Source organism: Bos mutus, chromosome 12, assembly GCF_027580195.1.
Source record: "Bos mutus isolate GX-2022 chromosome 12, NWIPB_WYAK_1.1, whole genome shotgun sequence".
Classification (NCBI taxonomy): Eukaryota; Metazoa; Chordata; class Mammalia; order Artiodactyla; family Bovidae; genus Bos; species Bos mutus.
The window spans coordinates 29,840,157-29,861,317 of record NC_091628.1 but is presented as its reverse complement, the minus strand read 5'-3'; the positions used below and the strand labels follow the sequence as shown (position 1 = coordinate 29,861,317).

At 40.8% G+C, this 21,161-nt stretch overlaps 1 protein-coding gene across 1 annotated transcript in view; it reads left to right on the top strand.

The window, feature by feature from the left end:
- The first annotated feature begins 5,862 nt into the window (after nt 1-5,862).
- TEX26 (testis expressed 26) overlaps nt 5,863-21,161 on the top strand; it is a 28,362-nt gene continuing 13,063 nt past the window's right edge. Inside the window, exons 1-2 of the mRNA XM_070380839.1 lie at nt 5,863-6,141; nt 20,319-20,484. Coding sequence (XP_070236940.1) covers nt 5,993-6,141; nt 20,319-20,484 — 315 coding nt within the window. The 5' untranslated portion in view covers nt 5,863-5,992. The remainder of the gene's footprint in view (nt 6,142-20,318; nt 20,485-21,161) is intronic.

Here is a 21,161-nt window from a genome sequence, read left to right as displayed (position 1 = left end):
TTCAGTGCAAAATGAAGAATATTAACAATCAAATAAGTTTTATACCAGAGCAAATAAACCTTAGGTGGATATCCAATAGTATATACTTCCCAAAGGGAATAGAAACTCTATTCACAAAAATTGACAAAGTCCATTTTTTGAAAAGCCATCAGTCATCACTCCAGGAATGGACTAAAGATCTAAAAGTTTTCTTTTATCATTAAAATTTGTTATCAGTTGACTCGGAACCAAGTGCATTCACTCATTCGATATTCACTTAGCAAAGTCTATCCACGGCCTTTAAGGAAATACGTATGTGTGCTTAGCTGGTCAGTTGTGTCTGACTCTTTGAAACCCCATGGACTTAGCCTGCCAGGCTCCTCTGTCCATGGAATTCTCTGGGCAAGAATACTGGAGGGGGTTGCCATGCCCTCCTCGAGGGGATCTTCCCGTCCTAGGAATTGAACCCAGGTCTCCCACATTATAGGTGGATTCTTTACCATCTGAGCCACCAGGGAAGCCGAGGGCTGGTGAGTAATGGTGCCTAAAACATAGCCCTTGCTTTTAAGGAGTGTCCAGTCTTGTAACAGACAGGTGCTCAGCTAGTAAGAACAATAGTATCAGTGCTCAGGGACACATTCAAAATTGAAAGCATCTAAAATGCTTATGATCCAGTTTTGGTGATAAAATTAATGACGGTAAGTGTAAAATTTAGTTTTAAAATAAACATGTAATGATTGATTTATCCAAGTGACAGATTACAGAAGCTCTCAGTGAAAGAGTCACTTTAAGCTATTAATTTGTTCCAAAAGAATGCAAATCCGGACATTATCTACAGGAGGGAATTTTTATCTTATTACCTCATGGTTAGAGTTTGAATTTTGGCCAAAGGATAACACTGCCTAACTCGATTGCTTACCTTAATTATCAGCTCAAACGTCTTCTGTTTCAAGTACTCTATCTTCAAAGAGCAAAGTTATACCCATATTTAAGAAATTCAAAAGAATGTGCATCAATTTCTGAACAGAGTTTCTAACGCATTTCAAAGATGCTTTAAGCAATAGCAGTGTCAGTATAATAAATGATTACTTTGAAGAAGAGAACATTCATTTGGAAGGATAAATGCTGGCCCAACAGATTTTAAATGAATGTTCACACTTGATACTCATGGCTTGAATAAACTGGAGAGAACCAACAGTGTAAGGCATGAATAATTACTCTTAAGAGTTCAGAGAAGACAAAAACTCAAGAATCAGAAGACAAGAGAGATGGCCCAGGAGGGAGGTGACATGTATGTACTATTGACAAGGTTTTGATAGAATCAAAGGTCTGAACTTGCTGTTACGGCTTTATTTGAATAAAATGTGAGTTTGGTGAGTGGCAAGTTAGAAGCAGAGCTTAGAATTTACCCTGTTAAACTGGACTGTCCTAATAGAGACTAGTATGGGATTTTCTTTTCTGGATTTTTCAATGGAAGGATAGCAGTCATTCTTGGATTGCTTAACCACAACCCCTGTTGGTGGCAGATAGGAACCAGGTGACCTCAGGAAGACCTGGACCTCATTCTGCCCCAGGCCATCCTGGGCCTCTGGCTTGCTGGCCTACTTTGCAGATTTAGGAATTGCCAGGCCCCACAAGTGTGGGAGCCAATTCCTTAAACTAAGTCTCTCTCTCTGTATACACACACACTATTGGTTCTGTTTCTCTAGAGAACCCTTAATAACACAGAGTCCATCACAGAAACTGAGGAAATGTTTTACAAGGCAATCAATCAGCTAAAAGAGAAATGGCAGTATTTTTTTTTTTTTTTTACATGAAGAGACTTGAATAAAAATAAAAGCACTGCATACCACATAGTAACTGGAAGTCTTTTGCCCAAATACAACAAGCAAGTCAGAAAAACCCCACTCATCATATTGGTACCCAAAGCACTTGGCATCGCTGAAGAATATCTGTGACCTTTTCTGGGCTTTTGGAAGCAGCCACCAGCCGAGTCTCCCACCAACTCTTTCCCACTCCCTCTCCAAGCTTGCATCTCGTGTCAACCGAAGCAGAGCTCCTCAGGCTGGAATGTGCCCTGGAATCTCTTGAGGGTGAGGCTGCAGATCCTGATCCAGGAGGTCTGGATGGAGCCTGAGCATCTGTGTTTCTAACAAGCTCCCAGGTGATGCCAAGGCTGCTGGTCCCGGGACACGGTTCTAGATCTATCCATCTCAAATGTCGTGAATCACCTGCGGGTCTTGTTAGAAAAGCAGAATCTTACCCTCTCCCCACCCTCTGCCCTGACTTACTGACTCAGAACCTGTGTCCTCACCAGATGCCCAGGTTGTGGCAGACATGCTCAGTTTGGGGATCACTTCCTGGCACATCTACTTCCTCCAGGCTGGGGCCCCATCCACCCTCCCTGGAGGGTCAAGTTCTCTCTCGTGGCTCCTTAGCCTTGGCCTATGAACTTGGTTACTCTTCTCTCCTTTCAGGTAATAACCCTCTACCTGACCCATTCCCTCTTCCCCCACTAGACTCTCTTCTCTTACATGGGCAAAATTCAAGTGTTCTTTCCTTGCTGTCTCCTCCCTCCACCACCCACCCCTGTCCTTACTTCTTCATCTCATGTTTCTTCTGGCCATGTGCATGGCAGACAGAAATTGATTGTAATCATTTAAATTGGGAATAACCAATTAACATTTAACCCATTCAATGCAGCTACTCTCAACTGGTTTTGTGTGTGTGCCAAGTCCCTTCAGTCGTGTCTGACTCTTTGTGACCCCATGGACTGCAGCCAGGGAGAATCCTCCGTCCGTGGGATTCTCTAGGGAAGAGTACTGGAGTGGGTTGCCATTTCCTTCTCCAGGGGATCTTCCTGACCCAGGGAATGAACCTGCCTCTCATGTCTCCCACATTGATAGGTGGGTTCTTTACCACTAGAGCCACTTGGGAAGCCCCCATTTGGTTTTGATCAATTCAAAACTCTTTCAAAGGCGTATTGGAAGACTCAGTGTCTTAGTTTCTGTGTGATTGACTCACTTTGGCAGGGGATATGGAACCTTGCCTCTCTCACTCCTGGAAAAGAGGATTTACTTAAACTGATCCTTCACACTGTTGCCTAATCCACTTCATTCTCCTCACATTCAGGTGGAGCCCAAGTTTCCCAGAGTGGCTGCTGGGCCTTCTGCTAGGCTCTCTCCCTCCTCTTTCATAGAATGGCAACACCAGGTTCTCAGGGGTTTTGAAGGACACAGGCCGGTCCCCGCTTCTGGGGCCTCACTCAGCCTTTGGGCGCCACTCCCTGTTCACCTGGTTGCCTTCTGAGTGCCCTTGGAAGCTTGTTCAGTCGCTCAATTGTGTCTGACTCTTTGCAACACCATGGACCGCAGCACACCAGGCTTCCCTGTCTCCTGGAGTTTGCTCAGACTCATGTCCATTGAATCAGTGGTGCCATCCAACCATCTCATCCTCTGTCGCCCCTTCTCCTCCTGCCTTCAATCTTTCCTAGCACCAGGGTCTTTTCCAGTGAGTCAGCTCTTTGCATCAGGTGGCCAAAGTATTGGAGCTTCAGCCTCAGCATCAGTCCTTCCAGTGAATATTCAGGGTTGATTTCCTTTAGGATGGACTTGTTTGATCTTACTCTCCAAGGGAGCTCAGCTCAGTCAATCCTTTTAGGTTGCTTTCACTGCCTCCCCCCCCCCCCTACCCCAAAGCTCAAGTAATAACCCTTAATGCCTCTAACATACATCATACGGCTCACTTTTGGTGCTTAGTATCTGTTATGGGAAAGAAGAAAGGGAAACATTTCTACTTAATCCTTGAATGGAGTTGTCTCAAGTGAAAGTGAAAGTGAAGTCGCTCAGTCGCGTCCGACTCTTTGTGACCCTATGGACTGTAGCCTACCTGGCTTCTCCGTCCATGGGATTTTCCAGGCAAGAATACTGGAATGGGTTACCATTTCCTTCTCCGGGAGATCTTCCCGACCCAGGGTTTGAACCAGGGTCTCCCGCATTGTTGGCAGATGCTTTACTGTCTGAGCCACCAGGGAAATCTCTAGTTGCCTCAAGGAACCCAAATTCAAAGGCAAGAAGAGCACTGTACTGTTCACGATGAAATGGACCTGTAAGAACCATCCATTTTGAAGCAGAAATGAAAGACTACAAAAAGGAATGAAGATCAGAAGAGCAATGAGACAAAAGAGCAATACCATAGGTGTGTATGGCTTTATGATTTATCAAGTATTGTTAGAATTATTCGTTTCTACAGCCCAGTGAGGTGGGTAGTCGTATATTCACTTTACAGATAAGAAAGCTGAGACTTGGAACTGTATCTGCTTTGTGCCCAAGGCCCCCAGGTAAAAACTGACAGATCTTCTGGCTCTCAGTTCAGTGTGTACCCAACCCACCCCACCCCTTGCCCATTTCACAGCCTGCCTGGAGAAGTCAAATATAAGATATTAATAAAAATTCACTTTTAAAATTCTATATACTCACTCCTCTATTTTTAAAATATACCTCTTTTAAATTATACTATGCTAATGAGCTCTACTATTTCCAGACAGTAATCTGTTATTGGGTGTTACTTGCTTAATTTAGACTTCACTACTAAATCTTAATTTAGATGCATTCCTTCTAATACCATAGAAGTCTGTGTGTCCCACCATTCATTGCAACAAATTTCAGAGTCTAAATGTGTTATATTCATTCCATTACATGGATGGGACTCTACTCTCAGAAAATTCTTATTTAGCACTTCATTTTTAGGCTAAAAATGAAGGACTTTTTAGTACTTGCATGTAAACATGTTTATCTAAGGTCTGTGTTAGAATAACTCTTTGAAAGAATAAGGGATTGTCGTAAATTGCTTTTTAAACGTGGAGCTGGCAGTATCCAATGCATATTTACTGTTTTCTCTTTGCACCGAAGTGGGTAACCCATGCTAAGTCACTTCAGTCACATCTGACTCTTTGCGACCCCTGGATTGTAGCCTTCCAGGCTCCTCCATCCATGGACTCCTCCAGGCGACAATATTGGAGTGGGTAGTCTTTGGCATCTCCTGTATTGGCAGTCAGGTTCTTTACCACTAGCGCCACCTGGGAAGCCCTAAGTGGGTAATGATAGAGAAAGTTGCTCAGTCATGTCCGACTCCTTTCCACCCCATGGACTATACAGTCCACGGAGTTCTCCAGGCCAGAATACTGGAGTGGGTAGTCTTTCCCTTCTCCAGGAGATCTTCCCAACCCAGGGATAGAACACAGATCTCCCTCATTTCAGGCAGATTCTTTATCAGCTAAGGAAGTAGGTAATAGCTGTATCCTAACTTGGAGACATTCAATATTACTAAACTGCTAGTATGTACCAGATTACCAGGTAGCTGCCAATAATATAAAACCCTCTACATTCTGTGAAAATGCTAACATACCTGGGGGAGAGAGACACAGTCCAATCTGTGGGGACAGAAGAACAGTTAAATCAACAAGTACAAAACACAGTTTTTGGTGCCAGGAACATGGCCTGGAGAGGAGAATGGGGTCCCGCACATCGCTGCTCAGTCCTCTTTCCAAGCACACTTTCCACCTTCCCACTGTCCCCTAATTCCTGTGCTGGGGTCGCCCGTTTGATAGCATGGACCTATCTCAGAGACTCTGGCTCTAGTTCCACTGACACACATGACTTGTGATTTTGTCTTCTTGCTTGATTCCTACTTCCTCTTGCTCAGATCCTGCAAGATCCCTGACAATTTAGCCTTCATTCGCTTAAGCTGAAAACTGCGCAAAGATGAACATCTGCAGTTAAAGCCGGACAATATTACTTTCTTCAGTCTAATCCCCTTTTGCTCCTCTTCCCAAATGTATGACAGTGCTCAGGAAAGCTTATTGCATGAATTACACAAATACACAAAAGTAGGGTATCCATGGCACTAGAAACACATCCTTTTACCATCGCACAGCGTGTCCTCAGCCGGCCTGGTGAAGCGCTCAGCACCTCGGTGCACCGGAGATGAGCTGTCGGGACCCTCCTGCGTCTCCATGGCGACGCGTCACAAAACAGCCTCCACCGCAGCACCCAGTCGAGCTGGTGGAAAGCGCCCCGCGACGACGGCCTCTTGGAGCAAGAATGGCAGAGCCTGGGCCGGAAGATGCGTGCCCTTCTCAATATGGCAACAAGAGACGGCCAAGTAAGCCTGCGGACCCTGCCACCTGGCCCGGCGAGGTTCGGGGGCGGGGTCTCTCCTGGAGCTGGGGTACCTAGGGCGAAGGCTGCCCAGGTCTTCAAGATACCGCGATCTTATGGATGGAACTCAATTTAAATAGAGGCTGGGAATTCAGGGAGAATGAAAGGGCCTTCATGACCTTGCCTCTCCCCAGCCCTTCGCCCTAACTCCTGCCAAACCCCTCCCTAAAACGCTCAGTTGTTTAAACGCCCCGTGAAATGCCCAGGAGGGTACAAGGGAAAGGGAGGACTGACACCTTTGGGAGAACAAGGCTAAAGACAAAGACGAAACGGTGGTGGGGAGCTCTGAAGAGAGCAGACCCAGGGGGAACCCTGACCCCAGGCAGGATCTGAGAAACAGCCCAGAAAGGGGGGCAGGGCTGAAGAATGCAGAGACGCGACCCCCAGGCGCATAGGCAGCAGAGGCTGGGAACTAGAGCCTTTGGTACTGGCTTCTAATCTTCGCATCCCTTTCTTTCAAAGGGATCTTGTATCTAACAGAGGCAGTGCTTTTAATACTAATTCTGCATGCAAATGCTGCGGGTTTACTAACTCAGCTTTTTGTGTCGGTGGAGGGAGAGCCACTCTAGCTGTGATGCTAGTGGCGTGATTACTGTGTAGTCAGCTCCATCCTGGCCTTTCTCATGGCAATAATAACCCACTGCAGCCCTCTAGCTGGGTAATTGTGGTTCCCTGGTGGCTCCAGAGCAGTGGGGATTGTTCAACTGTAAATTCCCTAGGATTGCAGTCCCAGGAGAATGAATGAAATGTATACTTTCATCCCATTCATCCCTTTGTAAATTACAAATAGCAGATGAAAAAAAAATAATACAAAAATATTTACAACACCGAGTTTCTCTGTGGTGTCCAGGCAAACAGGAGAGGCAGAGGAAGGTGCATGTTTGTGTGCGTGTGTGGGGGGGGGTGCTCCTCACCAGGATCTCCCCCTTCGCATTCCCCTTGAATCTCATCTCCCTATCTAGCCATGCTGTCTTGGTTTCTTTCACTGTCTGCTCTCCCCTCTCTTGTCTGGGAATGTTGCGATCCTCCAAGGTGTATCCCTCTTGGTTTACATACTCTGAGTGGCCACATCCTGCCACAGGGCTTCAAGTGCCAATTCATGTCTCTCTAATCTTTAGCTCATAAACTCCTCCTCAATCTCAGACCAAAATATTCATCTGTCTACCACAGGCCATTGGATGTCACAGGAGAGCCTCAGACTCATGTACAAAATTACACTCCTTGTCCTCCTAGACACAGAAGTGCAGTGAGGAGGATCCCAGCTGCTCAAAGTAGAGGGGAGGGCACTGACACCTCAAGGTCATCACCAGGTCTCGTTGATTCTGCCTCCAATCAAGCTATTGACATGGCTGCACCCCCTCTGGTGGCTTCCGGGGAGAGTCCTGCCTTGCGTCTTCCAGCTTCTGGTGGCTGTCGGCACTCTTGACCTGTGGCCCCATCACTCCAGTCTCAGCCTGCATGCTCACAATGGCCTCCTCAACCTCCCTCTGCCTCTCTCTTATGTGGATGTTGAAATTGCATTTAGGGTCCAACAGATAATCCAGGATGTTCCTCGCCTCACATCCTTCCTTGCGTCTGCCAAGAGTGATGGGGCCTAGGCTGGTGTTGCTTAGAAAAAACTTCCTGATTTCTCTGTCAAACTCAGAGCTTCAGGCTCAGTGATGGTTCTTTAGAGAGCAGCACCACCTCACAGTTTTTCCCCACTTACTTGTCTATGCTTGAAATTCTCTCAACAAAGAGCATTAATTCTGCAATTGGAATAAAATGCTTTCAAGTGTAAAGTGAAGCAGGAGAATCAAAGGATAATGTCATTTCTAGTATGACGGGATCAGAGAGTAGACAGGAGTCTGCAAGCAGAGGGACAGAGCATGACAGGAAGGGGCTAAGCCTTTCATTAGACTAGGGGAGCCTCAGGTGGAGGTGAAACTCACCAAATGTGAAGAGATCATTTCACCCCGGTGTTAGTGAAATGTAAAAAGCCACAGGTAACTGCCAAGCTATGAAGGAGCAAATGACCACTGAATTAAAATTTAAAACTATATTCCCAAGTAATTTGGTGGTACTCTGTTGGCAATGAGAGGTTGGGCAGATCAGTTCTAGGGTCTGCCAATGCAGGAGACCTGGCTTTGATATCTGGGTTGGGAAGATCTCTTGGAGGAGGGCATGGCAACCCACTCTAGTATTCTTGCATGGAGAATCCCATGGACAGAGGAGCCTGACAGGCTATAGTACATAGGGTTGAAAAGAATCAGACAGGACTAAGTGACTAAGCACAGCAGTGAATTCTCTGTCCACACTCTCCTGGGTCTGCCAGGGGCATTTGCCTTGTAGGTGGTCCCTCCCTCCTCCTGGAAACTCCTTTTTTTTTCCGCCATCCACAGCCTCCTGGTTCTCTGCTCATCTTACACTCTTCTCAGCCTCCTTCTCCAGCTGCTCCTCATCTCCCAAACCTCTTGATATTGGACAGGCCTGGGTTTCAGCCTTCGGACATCAGCTCTTCTAATGACACTCCGTCCCTTGCTGAGCTCACCCACTCTCACAGCTTTACAGAACATCTATACCATACAATGGGATTCCCTGGTGGCTCAGCTGGTAAAGAGTCTGCCTGCAATGTGGAAGACCCTAGCTCGATCCCTGGGTCACGAAGATCCCCTGGAGAAGGAAATGGCAACCCACTCCAGTATTCTTGCCTGGAAAATCCCATGGACAGAGGAGCCTAGTGGGCTACAGTCCATGGGGTCGCAAAGAGTGGGACACAACTGAGTGACTTCACCATACTATACAATCTTGCGCAGTCATTACAAAGAATGAATTGGAGCTGCAGCAGACGAGGGATTTTCATATCATGCTATTAAGTGACAGATAGAAGAGATACATGAAGGTTACTTTGTGTAGGATGAGCCTGTTTTTGTAAAACAAAATAGGACTAAAGCCCAATACATTGGGATTTCCCTCGCAGTCCAGTGGTTAAGACTCCACACTTCCAAGGCAGGAGGCATGGGTTTGATTCCTGGCCAGGGAACTAGATTCCACATGCCATGTCATATAGCCAAAAAATTAAAAATAAATAAAGAATAGGGGAAATTTAAAAAACATTTTACAAACCAGTTTGTTACCGAATTGATGTACATATATATCAATCTGTATATGATTATGTCTGCTGGTCTGAAAGTCTGGAAAGAAACAGGCACAACTGTTAACCTGGGAGGAGGGATGGGTGGAGGGTGAGGACAGCATGAGCAGGAAGGAGTATGGAGAAGGGCTCCAGGAGAGAACCTGACTTGCAAACTATGACCCCCTTTGTGTAAAATCAGTTCATGCCTTTACAGATGTATCCAATATGATGCATGAAAAGTCAGGCATTAAAACAGTGATAGTGAGTGCATTAAGATGATAGAATTTCAGGTGAACTCCCTTTATATTTTTATGTATTGCTCAAATTCTTTTTTTTTTTTTTATTTTTAAAAGAAAATCCATCCTGAACCCTCCTCCCTCCTCCCTCCCCATACCATCCCTCTGGGTCGTCCCAGTGCACCAGTCCCAAGCATCCAGCATCGTGCATTGAACCTGGACTGGCATCTCGTTTCATACATGACATTTCACATGTTTCAATGCCATTCTCCCAAATCTTCCCACCCTCTCCCTCTCCCACAGAGTCCATAAGCCTGTTCTATACATCAGTGTCTCTTTTGCTGTCTCGTATACAGGGTTATCGTTACCATCTTTCTAAATTCCATATATATGCGTTAGTATACTGTATTGGTGTTTGTCCTTCTGGCTTACTTCACTCTGTATAATAGGCTCCAGTTTCATCCACCTCATTAGAACTGATTCAAATGTATTCTTTTTAATGGCTGAGTAATACTCCATTGTGTATATGTACCACAGCTTTCTTATCCATTCATCTGCTGATGGACATCTAGGTTGCTTCTATGTCCTGGCTATTATAAACAGTGCTGCGATGAACATTGGGGTACACGTGTCTCTTTCCCTTCTGGTTTCCTCAGTGTGTATGCCCAGCAGTGGGATTGCTGGATCATAAGGCAGTTCTATTTCCAGTTTTTTAAGGAATCTCCCACACTGTTCTCCATAGTGGCCGTACTAGTTTGCATTCCCACCAACAGTGTAAGAGGGTTCCCTTTTCTCCACACCCTCTCCAGCATTTATTATTTGTAGACTTTTGGATCGCAGCCATTCTGACTGGTGTGAAATGGTATCTCATAGTGGTTTTGATTTGCATTTCTCTGATAATGAATGATGTTGAGCATCTTTTCATGTGTTTGTTAGCCATCTGTATGTCTTCTTTGAAGAAATGTCTATTTAGATCTTTGGCCCATTTTTTGATTGGGTCATTTATTTTTCTGGAGTTGAGCTGTAGGAGTTGCTTGTATATTTTTGAGATTAGTTGTTTGTCGGTTGCTTCATTTGCTATTATTTTCTCCCATTCTGAAGGCTGTCTTTTCACCTTGCTAATAGTCTCCTTTGATGTGCAGAAGCTTTTAAGTTTAATTAGGTCCCATTTGTTTATTTTTGCTTTTATTTCCAATATTCTGGGAGGTGGGTCATAGAGGATCCTGCTGTGATGTATGTCAGAGAGTGTTTTGCCTATGTTCTCCTCTAGGAGTTTTATAGTTTCTGGTCTTATGTTGAGATCTTTAATCCATTTTGAGTTTATTTTTGTATATGGTGTTAGAAAGTGTTCTAGTTTCATTCTTTTACAAGTGGTTGACCAGATTTCCCAGCACCACTTGTTAAAGAGATTGTCTTTAATCCATTGTATATTCTTGCCTCCTTTGTCAAAGATAAGGTGTCCATATGTGCGTGGATTTATCTCTGGGCTTTCTATTTTATTCCATTGATCTATATTTCTGTCTTTGTGCCAGTACCATACTGTCTTGATAACTGTGGCTTTGTAGTAGAGCCTGAAGTCAGGTAGGTTGATTCCTCCAGTTCCATTTTTCTTTCTCAAGATCGCTTTGGCTATTCGAGGTTTTTTGTATTTCCATACAAATTGTGATTATTTGTTCTAGCTCTGTGAAGAATACTGTTGGTAGCTTGATAGGGATTGCATTGAATCTATAAATTGCTTTGGGTAGTATACTCATTTTCACTATATTGATTCTTCCAATCCATGAACATGGTATATTTCTCCATCTATTAGTGTCCTCTTTGATTTCTTTCACCAGTGTTTTATAGTTTTTCTATATATAGGTCTTTAGTTTCTTTAGGTAGATATATTCCTAAGTATTTTATTCTTTTTTTGTTGCAATGGTGAATGGAATTGTTTCCTTAATTTCTCTTTCTGTTTTCTCATTATTAGTGTATAGGAATGCAAGGGATTTCTGTGTGTTGATTTTATATCCTGCAACTTTACTATAATCATTGATTAATTCTAGTAATTTTCTGGTGGAGTCTTTAGGGTTTTCTATGTAGAGGATCATGTCATCTGCAAATAGTGAGAGTTTTACTTCTTCTTTTCCAATTTGGATTCCTTTTATTTCTTTTTCTGCTCTGATTGCTGTGGCCAAAACTTCCAAAACTATGTTGAATAGTAATGGTGAAAGTGGGCACCCTTGTCTTGTTCCTGACTTTAGAGGAAATGCTTTCAATTTTTCACCATTGAGGATAATGTTTGCTGTGGGTTTGTCATATATAGTTTTATTATGTTGAGGTATGTTCCTTCTATTCCTGCTTTCTGGAGAGTTTTTATCATAAATGGGTGTTGAATTTTGTCAAAGGCTTTCTCTGCATCTATTGAGATAATCATATGGTTTTTGTTTTTCAATTTGTTAATGTGGTGTATTACATTGATTGATTTGCAGATATTGAAGAATCCTTGCATCCCTGGGATAAAGCCCACTTGGTCATGGTGTATGATCTTTTTAATATGTTGTTGGATTCTGATTGCTAGAATTTTGTTTAGGATTTTTGCATCTATGTTCATCAGTGATATTGGCCTGTAGTTTTCTTTTTTGTGGGATCTTTGTCAGGTTTTGGTATTAGGGTGATGGTGGCCTCATAGAATGAGTTTGGAAGTTTACCTTCCTCTGCAATTTTCTGGAAGAGTTTGAGCAGGATAGGTGTTAGCTCTTCTCTAAATTTTTGGTAGAATTCAGCTGTGAAGCCGTCTGGACCTGGGCTTTTGTTTGCTGGAAGATTTTTGATTACAGTTTCAATTTCCGTGCTTGTGATGGGTCTGTTAAGGTTTTCTATTTCTTCCTGGTCGAGTTTTGGAAAGTTGTACTTTTCTAAGAATTTGTCCATTTCTTCCTCATTGTCCATTTTATTGGCATATAATTGTTGATAATAGTCTCTTATGATCCTTTGTATTTCTGTGTTGTCTGTTGTGATCTCTCGTTTCTAATTTTATTGATTTGATTTTTCTCCCTTTGTTTCTTGATGAGTCTGGCTAATGGTTTATCAATTTTATTTATCCTTTCAAAGAACCAGCTTTTGGCTTTGTTGATTTTTGCTATGGTCTCTTTTGTTTCTTTTGCATTTATTTCTGCTCTAATTTTTAAGATTTCTTTCCTTCTACTAACCCTGGGGTTCTTCATTTCTTCCTTTTCTAGTTGCTTTAGGTGTAGAGTTAGGTTATTTATTTGACTTTTTTTCTTGTTTCTTGAGGTGTGCCTGTATTGCTATGAACTTTCCCCTTAGGACTGCTTTTACTGTGTCCCACAGGTTTTGGGTTGTTGTATTTTCATTTTCATTCGTTTCTATGCAAATTTTGATTTCTTTTTGATTTTTTCTGTGATTTGTTGGTTATTCAGCAGGGTGTTGTTAGTCCTCCATATGTTGGAATTTTTAATAGTTTTTCTCCTGTAATTGAGATCTAATCTTACTGCGTTGTGGTCAGAAAAAGATGCTTGGAATGATTTCTATTTTTTGAATTTACAAGGCTAGCTTTATGGCCCAGGATGTGATCTATCCTGGAGAAGGTTCCATGCGCTTGAGAAAAAGGTGAAATTCATTGTTTTGGGATGAAATGTCCTATAGATATCAATTAGGTCTAACTGGTCTATTGTATCATTTAAAGTTTGTGTTTCCTTGTTAATTTTCTGTTTAGTTGATCTATCCTTAGGTGTGAGTGGGGTATTAAAGTCTCCCACTGTTATTGTGTTATTGTTAATTTCTCCTTTCATACTTGTTAGCATTTGTCTTACATACTGCGGTGCTCCCATGTTGGGTGCATATATATTTATAATTGTTATATCTTCTTCTTGGATTGATCCTTTGATCATTATGTAGTGACCTTCTTTGTCTCTTTTCACAGCCTTTGTTTTAAAGTCTATTTTATCTGATATGAGTATTGCTACTCCTGCTTTCTTTTGGTCCTTATTTGCATGGAAAATCTTTTTCCAGCCCTTCACTTTCAGTCTGTATGTGTCCCCTGTTTTGAGGTGGGTCTCCTGTAGACAACATATGTAGGGGTCTTGTTTTTGTATCCATTCAGCCAGTCTTTGTCTTTTTGGTTGGGGCATTCAACCCATTTACGTTTAAGGTAATTACTGATAAGTATGATCCGTTGCCATTTACTTTATTGTTTGGGGTTGAATTTATACACCATTTTTGTGTTTCCTGTCTAGAGAATATCCTTTAGTATTTGTTGGAGAGCTGGTTTGGTGGTGCAAAATTCTCTCAGCTTTTGCTTGTCTGAGAAGCTTTTGATTTCTCCTTCATACTTGAATGAAATCCTTGCTGGGTACAATAATCTGGGCTGTAGGTTATTTTCTTTCATCATTTTAAGTATGTCTTGCCATTCCCTCCTGGCTTGAAGAGTTTCTATTGAAAGATCAGCTGTTATCCTTATGGGAATTCCCTTGTGTGTTATTTGTTGTTTTTCCCTTGCTGCTTTTAGTATTTGTTCTTTGTGTTTGATCTTTGTTAATTTGATTAATATGTGTCTTGGGGTGTTTCGCCTTGGGTTTATCCTGTTTGGGATTCTCTGGGTTTCTTGGACTTGGGTGATTATTTCCTTCCCCAGTTTAGGGAAGTTTTCAACTATTATCTCCTCAAGTATTTTCTCATGGTCTTTCTTTTTGTCTTCTTCTTCTGGAACCCCTATGATTCAAATGTTGTAGCGTTTAATATTGTCCTGGAGGTCTCTGAGATTGTCCTCATTTCTTTTAATTCGTTTTTCTTTTATTCTCTCTGATTCATTTATTTCTACCATTCTATCTTCTAATTCACTTGCTCAAATTCTTGAAAACAGCCAATGTGAATTCTCAAGGAAAACAATAGACTTATTCGAGTAACTTAAAGGAGGGCTTCCCTGGTGGCTCGGTGGTAAAGTATCTGCCTGCCAATGTGGGCGACATGGGTTGGATCCCTGGGTCGGGAAGATCCCCTGGAGATGGAAATGGCAAACTACTCCAGTATTCTTGCCCAGGAAATCCTATGGACAGAGGAGTCTGGCGGGCTACAGTCCATGGGGTCTCAAAGGATCAGACACGGCTGAACACAGTTTTATTTAGGGGGGAAACTCAGATGATTAAATTGAGCTTCCCTTCTTCCCTGGTGGAGCTCACAAGTTGGCCTTCATTCCTTTAGACTCTACATTACCACTCAAAATGTTTGTCTCTTGCAAAATTGCTTTAAGTATTGAAATAACATTTGATCAAACTATGCTGTCTGCCACATTTAAAACCAGTTTATTGTGCTCTTAGCAGGTGATACCAGTTGGGATTCTTATGCCACCACGATGAGGACTGCATTCACACCTAAGACAGGAACAGCACCTGCTTTGTTTCGGTACCTCCCTGTTCGTGCCACATTGATGTACACACTTGAACTTGTTCACCTGTCTTTTATTATTCAGAGTCCAAAACTGATAAAGAGTAGTCAGAGAAGGCTTATAGAAAATGCATTCAGATAAGACCTGATGCACACACAGGTCTCCTCCAAGCGTCAGAGAGGGTTTTCACCTTAAAACAGTATCCCAAGCCCCTATAGGGAGATTTAGAAATTTAATACACGGATCCTTCATAAAGCCACTGTGTGTCATGCTTTACAACAGAGTCAGTATATAGTTAATATAATTGTGCTACCCAAACATGGAGCATGAATTGAGTCCGTTACCTGGTTTATAGGAGGTAGGCAATAACAACTGAATGATTGGACAAGTGAGGAATTGTTAGCACTTCCAGCCAACTGTAGTCTCAGAAGGTCGAACAAGGTCAAGGTCCGCTTACCTTTACCTTCACCCCTCCAACTATTGGTTCCTAAAGCAATATTGCCTTGCAGCTTCTCCCCAGCTCCACCTGAACCGAGGGTGGTGGGAATTTCTCTCCATCAGCTGCCCCTCTAAGCTCGCTGGTGGGTGAGCAAGGGTGGGGCTGCCATCTTTCATTGCATCAGTGATTAATGGGAAATCAGCATGGAGGACCCTCCCTTGCCCGTATTTACTCTGTAGATTGCTTCCAATGTAGAGGATCTTTTCACCTTAGAAGTGCACGTTGTTGAGAAGTCCAATGGAATACTGGCCAGACTGCAGCAGTGCAGTCAGGCAGAAATGGGTTCTGAGCTGAACCTCAGCACCCTGTTCTAATTAGTCCTTATTTTCTCTGCTACCTTAGACAAGTAACAAGCCCAGTTTTACTTCGGCTAAAAGTTTTAAGGTTGGCAAAGTGGGAATGATGACTCCTGACTAACGTGTTTGTTCTGAGGACAAGCTGAACACACTAGTCTCCTGGCTAGCATGAAGAAGTTACCCCCCAGATTTCTGTTCATTTTCCCCCAGCCTAATATTTATGACAGACTTCCATAAAGCACAGGGCTGCAAGGCTCTTGATTTCTGAGTTGCTTGCTATCCCACTGAGTCACATTATGTCCCCTACGGGGAGATTTACCATCTGACAGTAACGGTTGTCTGAAGAGGAAACATTTGGGATGAAAGCCAGAACCAAATGGGTACTTATGGAGTCTAGATTAGTGGTCTTCAAATTCATGTCTTTTTAAAGTTCACAGGAAAGTTCTCATCATAAATTAAAATAGCTGTAAAACATAAAACTTCCAACCCATCCTGAATATTGACATTTTAAAACAAGACCATTAAATCGTTTCTTTACATATAACCAGTGAGTAATCTAACCATCTTAGCAAATTGATACTCTCTGACCCTTTAAAAAATATATACAAACAAGCTCTTCTTTAATAGATTATTTATTTCTTTCTCTTTCCTTCTTGAACTCTTACTCCCAGTCCACTTCCTCCATAGAATTTTACCCTGCTCTAATATATTTTGTGTTTGAAGGCAATTTATTGATCACTCCATTATGCCTCTTTGCAACTGTTTCAGTATATTAATTGAAATTAATTTTTAAACATGTTATATGACTCCGAGTATTGAGTTATCACATTATTTTTAGTACAGAATTGCTGAAAGCAATCAACACATTACAAATTGTTGATAATTACTAAACACAAAAAGTAAATTTTTTGGAATTGCATCTTAATGAGATAAATGGGGATGTTTTGTTTTCAATTACTTTATGTCTCCATATTTGAGTGTTATTATTTTTGGAATAAGACCACACTCAGCATCAATTTTTCCTGCTTACTTTTTTTATTTATAAATGCTCATATTGAGAAGACTTGTTCTCATAATTAAGTAGATGTGAATGAAAGGAGTTTTAGTGAAGCATTGCCATTCAATACTCTGAACTCTTAATGGGTTTTATGGCAAAATCACAGGTGATTTTTAATGATTGATTGGCTGACAGCTTGGTTGGGTACTCCTTCACTTTTATTGAAAGCAAATAATTAGATGATTTGTCATCCAGTTATTGAGTTATTCCCTATCTCATTTTCTGAGACATGAAAAGGCATGTCTTAACAAATGATTATTAAATTACGTCTGTTACTCCTTCACTTGGAAGAAACTTATTTCATATTATATACTCAAAAAGGACTTGGAAAATAGGAACATTAATTTCAGTAAATGTTTTCCAATATGATATATTTTTTTTATCATTACATACTTTAAATCTATTTTTATCCAAAACTTTGAGCTGAAGATTTAACTCATGTAATTTACACCAGGCTTACCTAGCCGGTAAAATCAGTCATTGTCCAACCAGCAAGTGAAATTAGGTTACTTCCTGTCAAATAAAACCTGGCTACACTTATAGTTCAAATAAATGTTAAAATATGTTTTGAGAAATATTATGAAAACTACTGATAAATTATGGAATGCATATTTTAGTGAAGATTATTAAAAGTAGACAGGGGAAGTGTAAAGTGATTTAAGTCTAATATGATTAATTATATCCAAGAAATAAAAATAATACAGTGAAATGTATAGCTATATATGTAAGCTATCTTTGAAGCGAGGAGTATGAAAAAAAAAATGAGGTTTCTTAGTTAAATATGTTCTCATGTGTGCAGAACTCTGGTGCTTGACTTTGGCAAATAATTAAATAATACCATGCATAAAAATCAGAAACAATTTAATTGATTTCTTTAGATACCAAACAAATATTTACTATGCATTTAATGAAAGAAAAAGTTATATAGGTTAGCATATAGTTATACTTGTAAAGGAGAAGGCAATGGCACCCCACTCCAGTACTCTTGCCTGGAAAATCCCATGGATGGAGGCCCTGGTGGGCTGTAGTCCATGGGGTTGCTAAGAGTCAGACACAACTGAGCGACTTCACTTTCACTTTTCACTTTCATGCATTGGAGAAGGAAATGGCAACCCACTCCAGTGTTCTCGCCTGGAGAATCCCAGGGACAGGGGAGCCTGGTGGGCTGCCGTCTATGGGGTTGCACAGAGTCAGACATGACTGAAGCGACTTAGCAGCAGCAGCAGCATACATGTAAAATTAATAGTATGACAAGCTAGCATATACTTTCATGTATTAAATATTTTACATAATAAAATAAAATGAGTATTGGCTATATTGAAGTAAATGTTTTATAATACATATGGGTTAAAAAAGTAGATTTAAGCATCTTATTGAATGACGAATAAAAAAAATCTGAAAAAAGATCACAAGATTTTCATGTACCAGTTTTATACAGTAAATCTTTAAAAATGTGATAGTCTCAGAAAGATTCCAGTTACACTGAAAAGAATCAGCATTGACATCCTGTACTGTTTCATCTTCACAGAGATGCTCTTCTTTCCTGCTATCGACATATCCTAGGGACTTTTTTAAAAGCTGGAAAAATGCTTACATTTAAAGATGTGAGTGAAAGAGCCATTTTCAGCAATCTATATTCTCTGCTCTCTTAGAAGCTCTCCTTAAAGAGGGATGAACATTTGATAGTTGTTAGGAAAGGGAAAACTAGCTGTTACTCTCAGCCACACCATCTACAGCATACCTACATACAGGACATCCCCACACAGGCCAGAATACTCTGGTTACAGTCCCACCCTTTACTCTTGACCTAGAACAGCAAGTCCTGGGTAAGTGTATGGAATTTGGGTTACAAGAGGGTTCCCTGAAAGCACTATAATGAAGTTTCCCTTTGCCAGGCACCCTTCTCATGGTTGGCAGCTTACACCCCGAAGTATAGTGATGAAGAAGAATGCAGGGAGCAAGAGATGGGAGATGCGGGAAAGACCCACATAGATATGCAGATTTGTACTTGGGGAGACACATTAGGAAAGAGTATGCTGAGAAATGCAGATGTGCAAATTGATTCCTTTAAAGTAATCTGTGCTGTGTTCCCTTTGCAAAAATCTTCATGTACCTTTGATGACTTCGCTTTGATTTAGGACCACAGTCATGCTTGCATCTGCTCATCTGAATGACAAGTGAAACAGTCCAGCATCCAGATGGATCCCACTTTCCAGATGTTTGGTTTCTTGCAAACATAACCTGAATCTAACCCATTCCTCTTTTTTTTTTCTTAAGTCAACATGAAATATTTTAGACATAGAAAAAGGAATATACAATAAATTCCCAATTATCATCCAGCTATAATAACCAACAACACATGGACATTTTTAATGTATATCCTCCACTTAGCCTTCCCACTCAATAATACTGAAGCAAAATCCAGGCATTATATCATGCTAATTCTAAATATTTGGGCTTCCCTGATAGCTCAGATGGTGAAGAGTCTGCCTGCAATGCAGGAGACCCAGGTTTGATCCCTGGGTCAGGAAGATACCCTGGAGAAGGGAATAAGAACACACTCCAGTATTCTTGTCTAGAGAATCCCAAAGACAGAGGAGCCTGGTGAGCTACAGTCCATGGGCTTGCAGATAGTTGGACACAACTGAGTGACGAACACACACACAATTCTAAATATGTTTTTATGTCTCTCTGAAAGATAAAGACTCTTTAAAAATATGTAACAATACCATTATGTCACCTAAAACAATTCCTTAATCTCAAATAGCCAATCAGCAATAAAATTTCCCCCAATTGTCTCATAATTAAAAAAAAAAAAAGTTGGCTAGAAATTGAATCCAGACAAGGTCTATGCATTGTATTATCTTTATTCACTTAATCTACAGGTTTCTCTACTTTTCTTTCTTTTCTTTTTTTTTTTTTTTTTGAGAATTTCTTTGTCAAAGAAGCAAGTTATTCTTCTGGATTTTTTATGACTCCACCCTCATCATGTCATTTAAAAACATCCTCTTTTTCATATATTTCCTGTAATCTGATATTCCAAAGACTTCATCTGATTCAGGTTGGGTATTTTAATAAAAATATTTAATAGGTTTTTTTTGTGTGTATATTCACAGTGGCAACTGCTGATCATTTCATTATTTCAGTAGGGACTTGAAAACCATTGGTATCCTAATTCTTATATTTCTTCCTTTTATTAACTGGAATACTTTTCATAGAAACTTTTCTTTACCAAGTATCTGGTTACACTGAACTACTTGTTTATACAGAAGAGTACTCAGTTCTTTAAAAAAAATTAATTTAAAACTTTAATGAATTTCAGATTATTCTTTTAAATTTCATATTAGGACTCCCATACTTTTGTTAAGGGCCATCCTAAGATACAGGATTGCTTTGTTCAGGGAAACCTAGATATTGAATTATTTCTGGCATCAAGCCTTAAGCTAGCCAATCTTTGAAAAATTATTTGACACGTGTACTGTTGTGAAATTGTTATGTAAATCTTAGTTTGGTTTCTACTCTTTTCTTATAGTCAGAAAAGTACCAGAAGGCTAGGATATACATATTCACTTGGTGATCCTATTCCTAATCAAACACAGTACAATGATGAGTATGTCTGGAAACCATATTCTAAAGAGGATTCGATCAATGTTGGGACTTCAAGAGGAATCAAGAACCACAGATCTTACCCTAGTCAGGTAAGATACTATCTACATATCTTTTGACTTTAATATTATATCCATAATCCATAAGAATGAGAGTTTGGATATATCCCAAAGATCCTTCATCATCTACAGCTATGGTCCTTCTTAGACTATTTTTTGCTCACTTTCTCACAATTATTTCTATCTACTTCTCCCTTATCCCCCTAAATAAGAAATATTTTTTAATTAAAGTGGAATTCATGTAGCATGAAATTAACCATTTTCATGTAAACAAATCACTGGCAATTGCTATTCATAATGTTATACAAACACCATCTCTATCACATTTCAAAATATTTTCATAATCCCAAGAGGAAACCCTGTACCCATTAAGAAATTACTTCCTATTTCTCTCTCCCCTTGTCTCTGGCAACTATCAATCTGCTTTCTGTCTCTATGGCTGATATTCTAGATATTTTATATGTGGACTCGTACCATATATGACCTTTGTGTCTGGCTTCACACTTAGCATTGTTTAAAAACATCATTTTCAAAGTTCACTCACATTGTCGCATCTATCAGCACTTCATTCCTTTTTGTGGTTGAATAATATTCTATTGTATGTATATACCACAATTTGTTTATCCATTTATCTATTGATTGACATTTGGGTTGTTGCCACCTTTTGGCTGCAGACTCCGCCTGCACTGCAGGAGACCTCGGTTCGATTC